The 21021-nt window shown below is 38.1% G+C and overlaps 1 protein-coding gene across 3 annotated transcripts in view; it reads right to left on the bottom strand.

Moving 5' to 3' along the window:
* PARN (poly(A)-specific ribonuclease) overlaps positions 1-21021 on the bottom strand; it is a 200433-nt gene that overhangs the window by 106873 nt on the left and 72539 nt on the right. For all 3 annotated transcript variants that reach the window (XM_069085981.1, XM_069085988.1, XM_069085997.1), the window contains 2 exons: positions 18558-18613; positions 16566-16652 (listed from right to left, as the gene is read on the bottom strand). In XM_069085981.1, the coding sequence (XP_068942082.1) occupies positions 16566-16652; positions 18558-18613 (143 nt within the window). The remainder of the gene's footprint in view (positions 1-16565; positions 16653-18557; positions 18614-21021) is intronic.

Here is a 21021-nt window from a genome sequence, read left to right as displayed (position 1 = left end):
AGGAAGGAAGGAAGGAAGGAAGGAAGGAAGGAAGGAAGGAAGGAAGGAAGGAAGGAAGATATTTACTTCTGCAGAGAACTATTAGGGAACAGGGAAAAAGAAAGGGTAAAGGACTAGTAATAAACAATGCACGTGCCAATAGCAGAGGCTAGAGGTGAAAGGAAACTTCCAAGCAGAAAATATGGGGTAAGAGTTAAAACCTATAGCTAGGAACAACACAAGATGAAGAAAATAAGGGAAAAAGAATGGAAACATGTTGCTTCAATTATAGTTCACAAATGTTCATCAAACTCCTCATTCACCAATGTCATCCTCTTTATAAAGAAAGAGGCTAGGGCAAAGAAAGGAAAAAATAGGAAAGGATAGGAATAATAAATAACAATAAAAACAATAACTTAATGTGAATGGGATGAAATCAGTCATAAAATGCAAAAGAACAGCAGGATGAATTAGAAAGAATCCAAAAATACGTCATTAATCAAAATAGCCCCAACAAAACACTGAAAACTTGAAAAATAACAATTCCCATAGAGTTAGACTAAAGGGCTAAAGCAAAAATGTTCACTACAGGTGAACAACAACAAAAAAGCAGGGGTGGCAATTCAATTTAAAAAATCACTTATAAAGTGCCGACTATACACCAGGCACCATGTTAAGTGCTGGGAATATGAAAAATGGAAAAAAAACAGTTCCTACCCTCAAAGACCTTATAACACAATGGGGGAGACAATATATAAACAAATAAATATAAAGGAAGCTCTACATAGGATAAAAAAGAAATAATTAATAGAGGGAAAACATTGTAATTAAGAGAGGTTAGGGAAAGCTTCCTATAGGAGGTAGGATTGTAGTTAGGCCTTAAAGAAAGCCAGGGAGGGCAGTAGTTGGGAGTGGGGGAGGAAGAGCATTTCAGGCATGGGGGACAACCAGAGACAATGTCCAGAGGTAAGAGATGGAGTGTCTTATTCATGGAAAAGTCAGGAGGCCAGGATCAAAGAGTATGTGTCATGGACTAAGGTATAAGAAGACTAGAAAGGTAGAAGGCTGGGTTATGAAGGGTTCTGAATGCCAAACAGAGTATTTTGTATTTAAAGCTGGAAGCAATGGGAAGTCACTAGAGTTTACTGAATAAAGGAAAGGAGAAATGTGAACAGACTTATGTTTTAGGAAAATCATTTTTGTGGTTGAATGTAGAATGCAACAGAGTGAAGAGAGACCTGAGGGCAGACAGATTCACCAGTAGGCTATTGCAGTAATCAAGGCATGAGGTAATGAAGGCTTGCATTAAAAGTGGTGGCAGTGTCAGAGAAGAGAAGGGAGCATATTCAGGAAATGCTGTAAAGATGACATTAGTAGGCCTTGGCAGCAGCTTGAATATGAGAAGTGAGAGAGAGTGTGGAATCCAGAATGACTCCTAAGTAGCAAGCCTGAGGGACTGGGAGAATGGTGCTGCTGTTTACAGTTAATAGGTAAGGTAGAAGGGGAGAAGGGTTTAGGGGAAAAAGGCAGTAAGTTCAATTTTGGACACACTGAGTTTAAGAAGTCTACCAGACATTCAGTTCTATATGTCTGAAAGGTGGTGGAAAATGTGAAATTGAAGTCAGCAAAGAAACGGGAGAAGGAAAGGTAGATTTGAGAAAGATCAACATAAAGATGGTGATTAATTCATGGAGATTACCAAGTGAAATCTTATACAGAGAGAAGACTCAGGAAAGAACCCTAAGGGACACCCAAGGGCATGATATCTGCAAGAAAATTCATCAAAGAATAAAGACAAAGAAGGAGCAGTCAGATAGGAGGAGAACCAGGAATGAGTTATGTCCTAAAAACCCAGAGAAGCGGGGGAAGTGACAGCTCTGCGCACAAGGGCAGGCCGGGAGGAGGCCTGACCAATGAGGGGGGCAAGTCATCCCACCAACCACAAGGGCCACTACCAGGCCTATCACCAAAGGGCTGGGCCTGGAAAGAGCAAGGTAAGAATCAAATGCAGGGCCCCTGTCCAGGACAGCAAACACTCCTGGGGCTACCACTCCAAAGCTCAGAAATTTTAAAAGAAAGCCCCTATCAGGACCTCCAAGGACCAGAATGACAGAGTGAAACTGCTCCAACCTGTTCCAGCCTGCTCCAAACCCCACCTCTGACCCTGAAAACTATCACCCCAGAGCAAAACCCTGTACAGTAAAGGCTTGGGAGCCCTAGAGGAAGGGCATGGCCAGGGCCTGCCTCAAAATGGGAAGAACACAGACTACAAAGACTCGAGTGCTACTATCCTCAGAGGGAGGCACCAAACTCAGAGGGAGATAATGTGGACTCCACACCCACAGCTGAAACGTCAACAGGGAATGGGTCCCAAGCACAGAAAGCTCTGCTGGATGAGCTCAAAAGGAACTTTGAAAACCAAATGAGAGAGATAGAAGACAAAAGGAATAATTCTTTTAAAATCAAAATTGCATAATTATAAAAACATTATAATGAAGAAAACAGGTCCTTAAAAAAGAAGTGTATGATATGGAAAAGGAGATCCAAAAACTAACCAAGGAAAATGATTTGCTAAAAACTAGAATCAACCAAATTGAAGCAAATAACTCTATGAGGAACCAAGAATTAGTCAAACAAAATAACAAGAATGAAAAATTAGACAAAGAGGTAAAATATCTCAAAGAAAAAATAACTGACCTGGAAAACAGATCCAGGAGAGATAACCTCAGAATCATAGGGCTACCAGAAAATCATGATGAAAAAATGAGCCTGGACAATATTCTCCAACAGCTCATTAAGGGAAACTGCCCTGAGATACCAGAACCTGAAGGTAAAATAGAAATCGAGAGAACCCACCGGATGCCTGCGGAAAGAGATCCCAAACTGAAAAGTCCTCAAAATGTTGTGGCCAAACTCCAGAACTACCAGGTAAAGGAGAAAATACTTCAAGTGGCCAGAAAGAAAAATTCAAATATCGAGGGTCCACAGTGATGATCGCACAGGATTTGGCAGCCTCTACACTGAAAGATCGGAGGCAGTGGAATACAATTTTCCGGAAGGCAAAAGAGCTCAGGTTACAACCAAGGATCACATACTCAGTGACACTGAGCATATTCTTCCAAGCAAAGAGATGGTCATTCAACGATATAAAAGATTTCCAGACCTTCCTGATGAAAAAGCCAGAGCTCAGTGGAAAATTCAACCTCCAATTATGAGATGCAAGAGTGACATAGAAAGGTAAACAAGGAAAACACACACACACACACACACCCTGCTATTTAATAAGAGCAAACTGATTATAGACAAGTAAAGGGTATGAGTATAAATTAAACAAAATGACGATTTTTAAAAATCTTATTAAGGGCTACAAAGGGACTGCAATGGAAGAAAGGGAATGGATGAAGAGGAAAAGGGTAAATTATGGCACACATAGAGGCATAAAAACTGTATAGCAGAGGAAAAGAAGGGAGGGAGATGAGAATCATATGAGCTTTTCCATTGGTTCCAGTACAAGGAGGGAATAACAATTAGTTAAGCATAGGACTCTATGGAGAAGAAACGCAGAAAGTATCATTTTAGAGGGAAAGAGGGGAGGGAGAGGAGCTTCGCATGAGATTTGTTCCTGTCACTCTTGGTGCGAAGAAGAAATAACATACTTCATTAAGTATAAAAACATCTTACAGGCAGTAGGAAGGGGAAAGGGCTACGAAAGGGGGGTGGTGGTTAGTAGGGAGGGAAGAAGTAAGGGGAAAGGGGAGGAAAAGGGAGGGGGGCTAAGGGAATACTGAGGGAGGCTGTGGTCAAAAAGAAAACTATTAAGAAGGGGAAAGGAGAAGGGGAGGAAAAATATTAGCATTAACAGCGGAGGGAATAGGATGGGGGGAAAGAAACAGATAACAATCATAGCTGTAAATGTGAATGGAATGAACTCTCCCATAAAATGGAGACGGATAGCAGAATGGATTAGAAATCATAATCCTACAATATGCTGTTTACAAGAAACACATCTGAAACAGAGGGATACACACAAGGTAAAGGTAAAAGGTTGGAATAAAATATATCATGCCTCAGCTAAAGTAAAAAAGGGCAGGGATATCAATCTCAGATAAGGGAAAAGTAAAAATTGATCTAATTAAAAGAGATAAGGAAGGAAACTATATCCTGCTAAAAGGCACCATCGAGAATGAAGCAATATCATTACTTAACATATATGCACCAAGTGGTGTAGCATCCAAATTCCTAGAGGAGAAGGTAAGGGAATTAGAGGAAGAAATAGATAGCAAAACTATACTAGTGGGAGACCTTAATCTCCCCCTCTCAGAACTTGATAAATCCAACCTCGAAATAAATAAGAAAGAAGTTAAGGAGGTGAACAGAATTTTAGAGAGGGTAGATATGACAGATCTCTGGAGAAAACTGAATGGGGATAAAAAGGAATATAACTTCTTCTTAGCGGTACATGGCACATACTCAAAAACTGACCATGTACTAGGACGTGAAAACCTCACAATTCAGTGCAGAAAGGCAGAAATAATAAAGGCATCATTCTCAGATCATGATGCAATAAAAATCATATGCAATAAAGGGCCATGGAAAGACAGACAAAAACTAATTGGAAACTAAACAATTTAATCCTAAAGAATGAGTGGGTCAAACAAGAAATCATATAAACAATCAGTAACTTCATTGAAGAGAATGACAATAATGAGACAACATACCAGAATTTGTGAGATGCACCAAAGGCAGTTCTTAGGGGAAGTTTTATATCCCTGAGTGCATACATGAATAAATTAGAGAAAAGAGAGGTAAATGAACTGGGCATGCGATTGAAAAAGCTAAAAAAAAAACAAACAAATTGAAAATCCCCAATTGAATACTAAATTAGAAATACTGAGAACCAAAGGAGAGATTAATAAAATTGAAATTAAGAAAACTATGGGGAACGGAGTCAAGATGGTGGAGTAGAAGCATGACCTCCGAGTGGCTCCAGCTTCCACCATCCCCAATCAATGTAAAAAGGGGACTCTTAACAAACTTTGCAACTGTAGAACCCACAAAATGAAACAGAGAAGCTAACCTCCCGCTGAGGACAGCCCAGAAGACCAGCAGGAATCAGCCAGCACAGCACTCTGGGAGCCAAGCCCAGCCCCACCCCAAGGCTTTAGCCCCAGGGCGGGCCTAACCAGCCCCTGGCCTGAGGGACTCCAGATTAGCAGCAACAGCGGCCAATTCCAGAATTATCAACACAGAGATGCGAAGGACAAAGTGAGAGGTCAGCGAAGTCTGGACTGTGAGACCCAATAAGTGGGGGTGCGTGGCTTCTCACCCCAGGGCTGAGAGCCAGCACAGCCAGCCAGCACCACATGGAAGCTTCAGCTCCTGGCCTGCAGAGTATAAGGGGACCAAGCACCAGTCTGAGGGGTAATCGCTCTTGCTTTAACCTACTTGGATCTGGATTGCAGTCTAGGGTGGAAGTCCTGGGGCATGTGTCCAGCTTGCCAGAGCGTGTGGAGGCCTCAGAAAAGGCACCCATCTAATACCTCTGGCAGCTGAGAAAACCCCAGAGTTTGGGATGAAAGCTCCCCTGTCTGGTGGCAGAGTCCTACTGTGGCAAAAAGCTCAGGGGTGAAGTGACTGAGGGGCAACATAACCAGGCAAAGGAAATAAAGCAGACAGAAGATTCTACTATTAGACTACCATTTTGGGGACAAAAAGGAGCAAAGCACGGAACAGGAGGAAGACAGTGAAGTCAGAACTCCTGCACCAAAAGCCTCAAAGGAAAATACGAGCTGGTTACAGGCCATAGAGGACCTTAAGAAGCAGATTAAGAGGGGCAGCCAGCTGGCGCAGTGAATGAGAGCACCGGCCCCAGAGTTGGGATGACCTGGGATTGAATCCGGGCTCTGATACTTAGCACCACACCCAGAAATAACTGGCCATGTAACCTTGAACAAGTTACTTAACCCCAATTGCTTTAAAAAAAAAAAAAAGCAGATAAGAGAAGTGGAAGGAAAATTAGGAAGAGAAATGAGAACGATGCAAGAAAATTACGAAATGAGAGTCAACAGCCTGACTGAGGACAATAACACCTTAAAGACTAGACTAACTCAATGGGCAAAAGAGGCTCAAAAAGGCAATGAGGAGAAGAATGCCTTAAAAAGTTGAATCTGCCAGATGGAAAAAGAATCTCAAAAGATCAATGAAGACAATCATTGCTTCAGAATTAGATTGGAGCAAATGGAAGCTAATGACTTTATGAGAAATCAAGATGCTGTTAAACAGATCCAAACAAATGAAAAAATAGAAGGCAATGTGAAAAATCTCATGGGAAAAAACCACTGACCTGGAAAATAGATCCAGGAGAGATAATTTAAAAATTATTGGACTACCTGAAAGCCATGATCAAAGTAAGAACCTAGAAATCATCCTCCAGGAAGTTCTCAAGCAAAACTGCCCTGATGTTTTAGAACCAGAGCACAAAACAGAGGTTGAAAGAATCCACCGATCACCTCCTGAAAAAGATCCCAAAAAGAAAACTCCTAGGAATATTATAGCCAGGTTCCAAAATTCCCAGATCAAGGAGGGAATATTACAAGCAGCCGGGAAGAAACAATGTGAATTGTGGAAACACAATCAGGATAACCTAGGACCTTGCAGCTTCTACACTGAGGGATCGAAGGGCTTGGAATATGATATTTTGGAGGGCAAAGGAGCTGTAATTAAAACCAAGAATCACCTACCCAACAAAACTGAGTATCATATTTCAGGGAAAAATATAGTCATTCAGTGGAATAGAGAACTTTCAAGCATTCTTGATGAAAAAACCAGAGTTGAATAGAAAATTTGACATTCAGATATAAGAAGCAAGAGAAGCATGAGAAGGTAAACAGGGAAAAGAAATCATAAGGAATTTATCAAAGTTGAACTATTGACATTCCTACATGGAAAAACAGTAACTGTAACTGATGAAACTTTTGTCAGTATGAAAATAGTTGAAGGGAATGTATATGTGTATATATATATATATATATATATATATGTCTATGCATATATATATATATATGAGGGTATATGGGAAAATGAAAACATATGTGAATGTGAGTATATATACTTAAAGGTACACATAGATAGAGGGCACAGGACCAATTTAACAGGAAGGGATGATACTTAAAAGGTGAAATTAAGAGGTGAGAGAGGAATATAATGAGAGGAGATGGGGAGAGACAGAATGGGGTAAACTATCTCATAGAAGAGGCAAGGGAAAATGGTTACAATGGAAGGGAAGAACAGGAAGGCAAAAGGGAATGGGTCAACATTATTCTCATTTAATTTGGCTTGGGGAGGGAATGAAATACACACTAAATAGGGTATCTCACCCTACAGGAGAGTAGGGGGGAAGGGAATCAGAGGGGGGATGATGGAAGGGAGGGCAGTCTGGGGAGGGGGGAGGGAAGTTGGAAGCATCCACTTTTGAAAAGGGACAGGATCAAAGTAGAGAATAGAACAAGTGGGAGGTGGGATAGGAGGGAGGGAAATATAGTCAGTCTTTTACAATATATCTACTATGTTATTGTTTTGCATTAGCTATACATGTACAACCTATATTGAACTGCTTATCTTCCCAGTAAGGGTGGGTAACAAGGGAGGAAGAGAATGAATCTGGTATTCAAAGTTTTAAAATCAAATGTTTATATATATATATACATATATATATATACACACACACACACACACACACACACACACACACATGCTATTACGAATACTATTTTACATGCAATTGGGAAATAAGATACACAGAAACTGGGGCATAGAGATCCACCATGCCCTACTGGAAAAGTAGAAAGGGGTATGGGAGAAAATATGGGAGAGAGCAGACTGGAGAAGGGGATATCCTGTGGGACTGCTGTTTTGAGGTGGTGGGTAGGGGGAAAACGGGGAGAAAATTTGTAACTCAAAATCTGGTGGAAATCAATGATGTAAATCAGAAGTTAATAAAGCATTTGAAAAATGCAAAAAAAAAGAAAACTATTGAATTAATAAATAAAACTAAGAGCTGGTTTTATGAAAAAACCAATAAAATTGATAGACCCTTAGACAATATGATAAAAAAAAGAAAGAAAACCAAATTATGAGTATCAAAAATGAAAAGTGTGAACTTACCACCAATGAAGAGGAAATTAAAACAATAATTAGGAATTATTTTGCGCAGTTGTATGCACATAAATTTGACAATCTTAATGAAATGGATTAATATTTACAGAAATATAGGTTGCCCAAATTAACTGAAGAGGAAGTAAATTAGTTAAATAACGCCATCTCAGAAAAAGAAATTGAACAAGTCATCAGTGAACTCCCTAGGAAAAAAATCTCTAGGGCCAGATGGATTTACTAGTGAATTCCATCAAACATTTAAAGAACAATTGATTTCAATACTCTACAAACTATTGGGGAAAATTAATGAAGAAGGAGTCCTACCAAATTCTTTTTATGACATAAATATGGTACTGATGCCTAAATCAGGAAGAGATAAAACAGAGAAAGAAAATTATAGATCAATCTCCCTCATGAATATAGATGCAAAATTTTTAAATAAAATATTAGCAAAAAGACTACAGCAATTTATCACAAGAACAATACACTTTGATCAGGTAGGATTTATTCCAGGAATGCAAGGATGGTTTAATATTAGGAAAATCATCGGTATAATTGATCATATCAACAATAAAACTAGCAGAAACCACATGATTATCTCAATAGATGCAGAAAAGGCTTTTGACAAAATACAACATTTACTCCTATTAAAAACACTAGAAAGTATAGGAATAAATGGAGCCTTCCTTAAAATAATAGGTAGCATCTATTTAAAACCATCAGCAAATATTTTATGTAATGGGGATAAGCTAGAAGCATTTCCAATAAGATCAGGGGTGAAACAAGGATGTCCACTATCACACCTCTTATTCAATCTGGTACTAGAAATGTTAGCAGTAGCAATTAGAGAAGAAAAAGAAATTAAAAGAATCAAATTAGGCAAAGAAGAGACCAAGCTATCACTCTTTGCAGATGATATGATGATATACTTAGAGAATCCTAGAAAATCAAGTAAAAAACTACTTGAGACAATAAATAAATTTGGCAAAGTTGCAGGATATAAAATAAACCCACATAAATCCTTGGCATTCCTGTATATTTCTAATGAAATTCAACAGCAAGAGATAGAAAGAGAAAACCCATTTAAAGTTACTGTAGACATTATAAAATATTTGGGCATCTACCTGCCAAAACAAACCCAAGACCTATATGAACACAACTACAAAACACTTTTCACACAAATCAAGTCAAATCTAACTAATTCAAAAGACATTAATTACTCATGGCTGGGTCGAGCTAATATAATAAAAATGACAATTTTACCTAAATTAAATTATATATTTAGTGCCATACCAATCAGTTTACCAAAAAACTACCTTATAGAGCTAGAAAAAATAGTAACAAAATTCATTTGGAAGAAGAAAAGGTCCAGAATATCAAGGGAATTAATTAAAATAAATGCTAGGGATGGTGGCCTAGCTATACCAGATTTTAATCTGTACTATAAAGCAGCAGTCCTCAAAACTACTTGGTACTGGCTGAGGAATGAGTAGTGGATCAATGGAATAGATTGGGTACAGGAGACTCAGAAGTCAATGATTATAGTAACCTACTGTTTGATAAAGACCCCAGTTTTGGGGATAAGAACTCACTATTTGACAAAAACTGATGGGAAAACTGGAATATAGTATGGCAGAAACTGGGCACAGACCATTATCTTACACCATATACCAAAATCAAGTCTAAATGGGTACATGATCTAGGTATAAAGGCTGATACTCTAAGCAATCTGGAAAAGCAAGGAATAGTTTACCTGTCACATTTGTGGAGAGGGGAAGACTTTATGACCAAACAAGAATTAGAGGGCATTATAAAATGCAATATGGATAATTTTGATTACATTAAATTGAAAAGCTTCTGTACAAACAAAGCCAATGTAACCAGGATTAAGAGGGAAGTGGAAAATTGGGAAAGAATTTTTACAACCTATGTCACTGATAAAGGACTCATTTCTAAAATGTACAGAGAATTGAGTCAAATCTATAAGAATACAAGTCATTCCCCAATTGATAAATGGTCAAATATGAACAGGGGGTTTACAGAGGAAGAAATTAAAGATATTTATAAGCATATGAAAAAAATGCTCTAAATCGCTCTTGATTAGAGAAATGCAAATCAAAACAACTCTGAGGTATCACATCTCACTAGTCAGATTGGATGACAAAACAGGAAAACGACAAATGCTGGAGAGGATGTAGACAAATTGGAACACTAATACATTGCTGGTGGAGTTGTGAACTGATCCAACCATTCTGGAGAGCAATATGGAATTATGCCCAAAGGGCTATAAATACTTTCATACCCTTTGACCCAGCAATACCACTTCTAGGGTTGTATCCCAAAGAGATCACAGAAGTGGGAAAAAGACCCATATGTACAAAAATATTTATAGCATCTCTTTTTGTGGTGGCAAAGAATTAGAAATTAAGGGGGTGCCCATCAATTGGGGAATGGCTGAACAAGTTGTGGTATATGCATGTTATGGAATACTATTGTGCAGTAAGAAACGAGGAGCAGATGGAGTTCATATTTACCTGGCGAGGCTTATATGAACTGATGCTGAGTGAGAAGAGTACAGCCAGGAGGAATTTGTACACAATTACAGAGACAACGTATGTGTGATGACCAACTTTGATAGAATGGACTCTTCTCAGCAATCCAGAGTCATAAGTCAACCCCAAAAGACTCATGATGGAGAGAGATGTTTATATCCAGAGAAAGAACTGAGATTGAACCCAGATTGAAGCAAACTACCTGCCCTTTTTGGTTTTCTTGTTTGGTTTTGTTTCCTCTTTCCCATTCTTCATTCCATGTGTTACAATCCTTCTTTATAACCTGACTAATGCCTAATATAAAGGTATCTGCAGATACTATACTTGATTGTATGCCGCCATGGGGGGGTGGGGCAGGGGGGAAAGGAGAGAAAATTTGAAACTCAAGGAATTGTGGTAATGAATCTTGTAAACTAAAAGTAAAGAAATTAATAAAGACCAAAAAAAAAAAACTCAAGAGAAATGAATATCAGGGAGGAGCGATTTACAGTATCAAAAGCCAAAAGGCCGTAGAGAGATCAAAGAGAATAAAGATTGAAAAAAAGCCATTACATTTGGTAACTAAGAGATCATCAATAACTTTGAAGAGAGCTTTTTTGGTGGAATAATGGGCTGGAAACCAAATTGTAAGGGGTTAAGGAGAGAGTGGGGGAGAAAGTGGAAGTATCTATTGTAGAGAGTCTTTCTGAGGAGTTTAGCTACAAAGGACAGAAAAGAAATAGGATGGTAGAATACATGGAAGGAAAGAATAGAATGGGATCATTTGAACAAGTAAAGGATTTATTCTTCATGAGGAGTAAGGCCATTTCATCAAGTAAAACAGGAGTGAAGAAAGAGTGGAAGAAGATACCTAAAATGACAGGAAATGAGGAAGAAGGAAGAGAGGGAATTCATGGTGAACGGCCTTAATTTTTTCTGTAAAACATGAGGCAAGATTTTCAGCTGGGGTGAGAGGGAGTGGGAGCCATGGGAGACTCAAGGAGAGATGAAAAGGTTTATAAGGGTTGCTGTGGTGGGTGGGACAATGAGTTTCTAGAAGAGGTATAGTAGGACTGAACTGAAACAGCTGAGGTTATGTAACATGCATTTGGAGTGGACATAGTCAAAATGGCGGTGAGATTTTCACTTCAGCAGGACATGTGTAGGCACAAAGGCAATGAATGGTGGGAGTAATCCAAGGCTGAGGCTTGGCTGGGCATAACATGCAATATAAGGGGGCGAGGGATTCAAGAGTAGGACAGTATATCTGAGATGGTTTACCAAGGAGTCAATATGTGTAGAAGAGGCCAGAGTGGCTAATACAGGTGAGATGACCTGAGAGAGAATTGAGTCAAGGGACTAGAGGTTATGGTGAGGATAAAGAGCAGGGTTAGGTAAGAGAAGGCAGAAGGAGCATTGAAAGGTCAATCCATTATGGTCAGATAAGAGGCTTTCAGAATTTTTGAACATGGAGGTAGTACATTTGTGGGTGATAGCAAGATCACAGGCATGACCAGTTTTGTGTGTCGCTGAGGTGGGATGGGGGAGCAGTAGCTCATGAGGAGTAAAAAGGTTAGGAAACTCAGTGGTTAGGGTATCTGAGGGAGAATCAATATGTATCATGGGAGATGTTGGGGGGGAGAGAAAAAGTGTAAGCAAGGTATTTAACTCATTGAGGAAAAGGGAGTGACGGGGGAAAGGTGCTACCTGCAGATTACCACTAGCAGATTTTGATTGGGTGGTACACATGAATAACATGAACCACAAAGGAAGAAAGACTACAGAATGAAGGAGGAAGGAAGAGAACCTGGAAGTGGCAACAGGGATCAAGAAGAATTCCAACTCCCCTGTCTGGACCAGTGAGCTAAGGAGAATGAAGGAAGGTATAGCCAGGATTGCAAAAGGGCATCAGGAAAGCTGTGTCATCAGGAGAAAGTCAGGTTTCAGAAAGAGCTAGTAGATGGAAGGAGTGGGAGAGGAAAAGATTTAAGATGAAAGGAAGTCTGTTGCCTGTGGAAAAGGTACCCCAGAGGGCACAATGAAAGTACTGGGTGGAATTAGAATAAAGTTTTGGAGTGGGAGGGTTGAGGGGAGTGAGAATGAGGAATTGGGTGCTGAGTGGAGTTTGGATGGTGAACTACAGGAGTTCCACCTCACTGGGATATGAAGTATATGACCAGGTGTAAGAACGTTCACCACTGAGTGAAGGGTACCACTACTCTACTCTCAAAGAACAGGTGCAGCAAGAGATGAAAGACCTGAAGTTGAAGGGAGAGCTGGTTCCTCGTTGTACCCGGGGTTCTCCACATGATCAAGCAGAAAGACTGGAATAGTAGCACAAGGAAGAAGCCTTGTATTAGTACAGACTGAAGTGGTTGCTTTGGGGTGGATGGAGGATGCCCAGCCTGATCCCAAGAAGGAGAGCATGTCCTCAGGGATACAGACTGCACCAGGCAGGAGATGGAAGACTCAGGACACTAGTGGACTCATGGTCTAAGGTCTGCTCATCTGAGGTGGCTGGTTATGAGGTAGCAGCAGGGAAGGGCAGACTTCTTATGCAGATTAAAGACACCTGGCTTGGCCCCAGTAGCCTTTCCTCAGGGGATGTGATATTCCCTAATGCACCTTCAGTATGAGGTCTCTTCACATGAGAAGGCTGGCTATGAGGTGGCAGCAGGAAGTGCAAGGCAACAGTGAAAATAAACAAAAAAGAAATAAGCAAGGAAATAATATTATGTTTAAAGGTTTTATAATGAACCAATATAAAAACCAATAAATGCACCAAACACATATCATCTGAATACTAAAAGAAAAATTTTAATGAACTGTAGGGAGAAATACAGAATAAAATTCTAGTAGCAGGGGATCAAAATATACCACTTTCAAACCCAGACAAATTTAAGAAGCCAAAAAGAACTTAAAATAGAGTAGACAAATATTAGAGATAATACATCTCTGGTCATTAGTGAATGATAAAAGAGTATATATGTCTTTTAAGTATGCACAGCAACTATACAAAAACTGACCATACATTGTGGAATAAAAACTATGCAAACAAAGAAAAATACTAAATATTTCCTTTACTGACTATAATGTGATAAAAATTATATTCAATATAAGGCCTCTGAAGCAAGCCTTAAAAATTAATTGGATACTGACTCAATCCTAAAGAACTCGCAGATAGGGGCAGCTAGGTGGTGCAGTGAATAGAGCACCAGCCCTGGAGTCAGGAGGACCTGCGTTCAAATCCAGCCTTAGATACTTGACACACTTACTAGCTGTGTGACTTTGGGCAAGTCACTTAATCCCAATTGCCCTGCCTTCCCCCTACAAAAAAAAAAAAAAAAGAATGAGACAACATACCAAAACTTTGGGGATTTAACTCAAATAGAATTCCGAGCTCCGTTAGGTTGTTGTTTAGTTGTATCTAACTCTTCGAGATCCCATTTAGTGTTTTTTTTTTTAAAGCAATCAGGGGGGTTAAGTAACTTGCTCAAGGTTACACGGCCAGGTGTTTCTGGGTGGGTGCTAAGTGTCTGAGCCCAGGATTCGATCTCCAGGTCTTCTCAACACTGGAGCCGGTGCTCTTACTCACTGTGCTACCTGGCTGCCCCCATTTAGTGTTTTCTTGACAAAGTTCAAATCTGGCCTCAGATACTTGATATACTTACTAGCCATGTGACTTTGGGAAAGTCACTTAACCCCAATCGCCCTCCCCACCAAAAAAGGATGCATCAGACCAAATAAAGAAATCCAATAAGAAAGTAGAATAATTAACTTCTTCTAATCCAGAACTGCACAAAAAATAAACCAAAAGCCCACAGGCAAGAAGAAAAAACCACCCTTCCTCTCAGGAAAATCAGGACTCCCCTTCCCAGTGAACAGCGAGACAGAACACATTTTGCCTGCAAGAACACTTATTGCCCTCTATTCCCATATACCTACCCCTGAAAAACCCGTAAGTATGCACCAGAACAAATAAAGAAATTCAATAAGAAATTAGAGTAAGTGACTTCTTCTAACCCAGAACTGTACAAAAAAATAAGCCAGAAGGCTCACAGGCAATAAGGGCCACCCTTCCTCTCAAAAAAGTCAGGACTAGCCCTTCCCAGTAAGAAAAGAGACAGAACACTTTTTGCCTCTATTTCCACAGTCAGAAAATTGAGCTCCTAAGAAAGGCCCAAGGGGGTAAGAAAGTTCCAACGTATTGTTCAGAAAACTTCCTAGTGGAGAAGCCTAGAGGAGCCCCAGCATAAAGGACAGTGATCAACAGAGCAACACTATTCATACTAGGACCGCACAGGCCCAGTGGCTCCTCCACACAAAAGCCCAGTAGAGACAAAACCTAGCAATGGAGGAAAACCCCAATCCAGAAACTACAAGTCTGAGAAATAAGTAAATCAAAGAAAACACCAATCAATATTTCAAAAAATCATTCTAAGCTAAAGATCTCCAAAAAGAAGATACACATACAAATGCAGGTAGAAACTCGAAGAAAAAAGTGGATTTTCTACAGGGCTACATTATTATCTAGGAAAAAAAAGTGGGAGAACATAAACAATTAAATAAAATCTTTTGAGTATAAAAGAACTAGAGGTAGGATAAATAGCTTAAAAGAAAGAGTAGGTGGTAAACCTTACCCAAGATACGTACTTTAAAAGCTAAAATACATGAAACAGAAATCAATGATTCTATGAGACAGCAAGGAATATAAGAAAACTAAAAGACTGAAGGAATAGTAAAAAAAAAAAAAGCCTAGATGCTATATTTCAAGAAATCAGGAATGACGAGTAAGAGCACCAGTTCCAGTGTTGGGACGACCTGGAGATCGAATCCCGGGCTCAGACACTCAGCACCACACCCAGAAATAACTGGCCGTGTAACCTTGAGCAAGTTACTTAACCCCAATTGCTTAAAAAAAAAAAAAAAGAAATCAGGAATGAAAACTATCTAGATCTATTAGAACTGGAAGGCAAAGTAAAGTTTGAAAGAATCTACCAATCACCTCCCGAAAGTAACCCCCAAAGGAAAAGTCCTAGGAATGTTACTGCCAAAATCCAGAGTTCCTAGGTTCAAAGAAAAAAATACTGCAACCATCCAAAAGTTCAAACACCACAAAACCAGGTTCACAGCTTTAACTGTATATGAGAGGAGATCTTGGAAGACAACATTCCAAAAGCTTAAAAATATACAGACTTACAACCAAGAACAACTTAACCAGAAAAGTTAAGCATATGGGTAAAAAAAATCAATCTTTAATAGAACAGAAGACTTCCAACCATTTCTGATGAAAATACAAGAGTTGAATTGGAATTCTGAAATACAAACACAAGAGTTGAGAGATAGCTAAAAAGGTAAATTTATTTGAGCAATCTGAAGGAGCCATATGATAATGTAGTGCTAATAAAATTCCTAATCCAGAAGGAGTAAAAAAAAAAACTAAAATAAAAAAGGACACCTTAGACTGCCTCTTCAAACACTGTTTTATAAGCAAAGAACTGAGGAAGGTCAGAAAAAAGGAGAGATAAGTCAGACTACTTTGAAAGTAATGTATAGAATTTATCATATACTTAAAAAAAAATAAAAAGCAAGGAGTGTGAAAGAGATGTCATCCTTTGACTAGACTCCTTTGTTTTCCATGGCAACACAAAGGAAATTTAGCTACATCAAAAATAAGTTTATCTTGCTTTGTTGTGACTTTTCCTAAATATTAAAATTCTAATAGTTTTTATAAAAACTTACATTATGCTATAATGAGGAAAACCAAGGTTAAACCTTGCATATAACATTTCTTTATTCCTAAACTGATGCTTTCTACACAATACTTACCATCTAAGCAAAAAAAAGTAAGAAAGAAAAGAAAGAAACTACAGAAGTAAATCTAACTTCCAAGTCACTTACCAAAGGCACTAAAAAGCTGGTATAGGTCGCTGGTTTTCCATTCTTTGGGGAATGTCACATGTAGAACATGATCTCGTTTAGGCTGCACTATGAGACACATTTTTAATGGAAGGTTTACATTTGAAAGGTGACTCAAGTACATTTACTACATTTACTATTCCAAAGGCAACCAGAGGCTTTAATACTTTCTTTAATTTATTTTGCTACAACAGACATTTCCTGGTAGATACCAAGCACAGATTAACTTGGTGATTCTCTAACAATGTTACATGATTAACAAACAATGCTCAAGAACCATGACTGAATAATAAGACTATCATCTTACATGGGACCTCAGTTTTTACTATAGTAAAAATTATAATTATAATACTAATTACAACAAATAGCTAACATTTATATAGTGTCTACTATGTGCCAGGCACTGTGCTAAGCAATTTAGAACTATCTCATTTAATCTTTACAACTCCCTGGGAGTAGTAAGGATTAAATAAATGCTGTTATTATCATCATTTTACAGATGAGGAAACTTAAGCAAAAGGAAGTTAAATGAAATGCCCAGCCAGGTCAGACTGCTAGAAAGTGTCTGAGGTCACATTTGAACTCAGGTCTTCCCAGCTACAAGCCCAGCACTCTATCCGCTGTGCCACCCAACTCTACACTATGAGAACCTCCCAGAATCCTTGGGTGAGAATAGTCTTTCTTTTTACAAAATCTCCTGGAAACTCTCACTAATTTTATTTTTGAAGACAGAAAGATCTCTTTGTTTGGGATCTTTTATTGAATCATTTCTTCTCATTTTAATCTGCTCATTCCATATGCTGATTTCTAAATCAGCTCTTCTAAGAGAATGAATAACTCATTGCCCAACCTATATGCAGCAGTTTTGCTTAAATAGAAGTCTCTCAATTCTTCACCACTAAGGCACATTATCTAAGTGAAGCAGAAAAGGGGAAGATGAATGGGACAGGCAGAAGAAAGGGAAAAATGATAAGTATTTTCTTCTAAATATATTGGTTTTTCATAGGTTTTTTAATGATAGAAAAATCACCAAATACTAGCTGTATTTTTTTTAAGATAATGGTGGAAGAACTGAGTTTACTGAATAACTCTAAGTAAAACAGATATTTAATTTTTCTTATATAAACTAGTGTAAGAGGTGATATTATGTATTTTGTTTTGCTCCCACAAAAGTTATTGGAAGATAGTAGCTGTGGGCAAGCCTAGCACAATAGCCTTCCAGGAACAGACACAATGGCCAGGGGGAACTAGAAAGGGGGGGGGGGGGGGGTGGCAAACAGGTGGGACCTTAGAGGGCAAGCCTTGTCACAAGTCTTTTCACTACCACACCTATGTAATCTTCATATAATCTGCCTATATTGAGGAAATGAAGGGAAATAAAGTGAGGAATCTGAAGAATTTGACTAACCTTAAGTCTACTTAAGGAAGGACAGAACAGTATAACCTCAATCCTTCTGTACCAGTGTGGCATTGTTCCTAGTGAACACTTCCTTGCTGGAAGTGTAATAAACACCTTCCTCTGCACGTCAGTTTCTGAATTCTTTAATTGAGAAGGGGTTTGCTGTTTTAAGGGGGATATCATGTGGATCTTCCTAAGGGACCCCCAGGAAAGCAGTGGACAGCAGAAGCTTGTCCAGGATCCCTCCCTGATCCTGCCTGGGAAGTCCTGTGATCCCTGCAAATGTGTTTCTCACTCTAGTTATAAAAATCTGGAGGAAATCAAGAAATCAGAGTTCTGACTGAAATACTTTAGAAAGCATATGAAGAAGAAACGTCAAATCATATAAGCAATGGAAAATAAATATAAGGAGGAATTAATCAAAGCTGAAGGACCCTATTAATTTAATTACACTAACCACAGAATCACTGTCCACTCTGAAATGAATCAAGAGCTTTCTTAAGAGATATTTCATCAGCTAGTCCTAAATACCACATACTGAATTTTTCAAATTCAAAGAAATTAAAATCACTTACAGTCTGGTCCTTCCAAATTGAGATATGGGATATCCATGACCCTCATAAGAAATAACCTAAGATAACAAGAAAGGAGAAACGGTCATGGCCAAACTTATATTTTATTTAAAAAAAAAAAAAGGAAATATAAGATTCTATAAATATTCTGAACAGAAACAACTTTATTCCACAAATCCTATATAAGCCATCTATATAAGAAAAAATATTAACTTGGACTATTTAGTGTCCACATACAGAAAAGGAGCTTTGGCTAATATCAATAAGCACCATTACAATGGTACAAAGCAACACAGCCATTTAGCCAATGATGAAACAATATAAGTATTAACAAGTATAACCTAAGAAAGTTCTTGCTACCTAAGTCCTTAAACACTATATATAACAGTCCAACATCAGAAACTGATATGATTTTATCAGCACACATGATATTAAAGTAGAATTATTTCTGCATCCTAATGATGGCAAGATAGGAGCTAATTATAACATAGGTTTCTATTTTTGTTTCTTAAATGAGGAGGCTCTTGAAAATATCAAAGATAAATTTTATATTTAAATTTTATATTTAAATAGATTTATGATGTCTGCTGCATGGTCACTTCTCATCTTCACTTTCCTTTCCACATATTTCCATAAATCCTCCACAGTAGATATATCCAAAGGACTGAAGGATATCCTGTCTGCCTTTTAATATTTCTTGGATACTAAGTAATACTCATTTCTATATGCAAGTTATCCCTCATTCTCAAAATTACTTATTTGCCTCTTATTTTACTTTTTACGCATGTCTTAGATTATGACTCTTGCCCTACTTCTCTCAAAGCAAATCGCTGTTGTAAATTATTCATCTCTCCTAACCCTCCAAATTCTCTTTTCTCTTCACTAAAGGAGATTTTGTTTTTATGGATTTTTAAATTTTGATTTACTCAACTAAAACTCTGCAAAACTTCTACTTTTTGATAATGAAAAGACTTATCAATTAGAAACTACTTTATCCTTGGAATAAGTCTTGTATTAGACTGTTGTCACTGCCCTACCATTAAAGGCTCGTTTCTAGTCATTATTCAAGAGTATGGTGATCTATTTAACAAGTGATAGCACTAAGAGAAGAAATAATCACATTGATCAAAGGAGCCAAAAACACTACCCGTGATAATAAAATCTTTAACTATTAAAATTAAACTATTAAAAATTTTAAAAATAATTTCTCACCTATAATACAACTTTGTGGTCCTGATCTACCGATTTTGAGTCTATATTCTTTATTTTTTTAAATGTGAGCATGTTTGAAGATTCTTTTACCTAACAAATTAATCCTAACACCTAAGAATTAGACTGAAGGAGTTAATTCAAACTAAGAACTTGGGAAATCACTCTTACAAATACCTTAGAGGTTTCAATATGATACTGTACCATAAAAATTCATAAAATCAATTCTCCATCTGGAAAACTCAGAGATAAATCCATCAATTCTAGCAAATCCCCTATTTATAGGTTTAGGAACCTAAATATTTAAGTAAAATTAAATTCTTTGAAAAATATATTCCTGAAAAAGGAAAAAGCATTAAAATATTATAAGACTGTAAGAACAAGGAAGAGATATATGAAGGAATGATAATTCATATAATAGAAGAATTATAATAGGTCTTCTTTAAATAGTTTTCCTATTGCATTCACCAAGCATTAATTATTATTTACTTAGATTCAAGAGACAATGAAGGTTATGAAAACTTAAAAGTGCTAGAAGTAGTTTCCAACTGAAGATTAATTGAGACTCAAAATGGCAGTCAGATGTACATAAGAGGGCTGGACTTGAAGTCAAGAAGTCCTGAGTTCAAATCCTACTTCAAATATTACATGATTACCAAACAGTGCTCAAGTTATTAACTCTGGGTAAATCATTTAACCTCTCTGAACCTCAGTTTCCTACGTATAAAATAAGGGTAATCCAAGATTGCTTCTAGCTCTTCATCTATGATCTCTTGGATCATCTCTGGCATGATCAGTCAAAAGTTAAAAAAAAAAGATTTAATATACAAAACTTCAGTTAATAGGCAACTTTCCAGGACACATTTGAAAGTGAAGTGAAAATTTCTCAGACTATACTCTAAAATCTAGTGAGGCTTTTCATGGGAAACAGGCCCAACTTCCCCTTCACTGGAAATCACACGATTTACAAGGACTCAAAACTCAGAGCGGGAGGGAGTCACCCCTCTCCTCAGGGACACCTCAGCACAAGATATGCCAAATAAAGACAGAAGCGTTTTCTCAGATGTACATTGGGTAGTCCACTGTTTCCTTGTTCCTGTACTTGAGGTAGATTGCCATGCTTAGATTGTACACCTGACTTATAGCCAATGGAAGGAAAGGGTAAGAAGGGGGTATGGGGGAGAATCCCCCACTATAAGTTCACCATTTCCTTTTGTGAATTGCTTCTCCTTCCTGACCATTTGTCAGGAGGGTGGCC

The sequence above is a fragment of the Petaurus breviceps genome, unplaced genomic scaffold (genome assembly GCF_028583685.1).
Source record: "Petaurus breviceps papuanus isolate PSGF00001 unplaced genomic scaffold, PetGlider_PUasm1.0 118, whole genome shotgun sequence".
In the NCBI taxonomy this organism is placed as follows: Eukaryota; Metazoa; Chordata; class Mammalia; order Diprotodontia; family Petauridae; genus Petaurus; species Petaurus breviceps.
The sequence above is the reverse complement of the archived record's forward strand: the minus strand, read 5'-3'. Positions and strand labels throughout refer to the sequence as shown.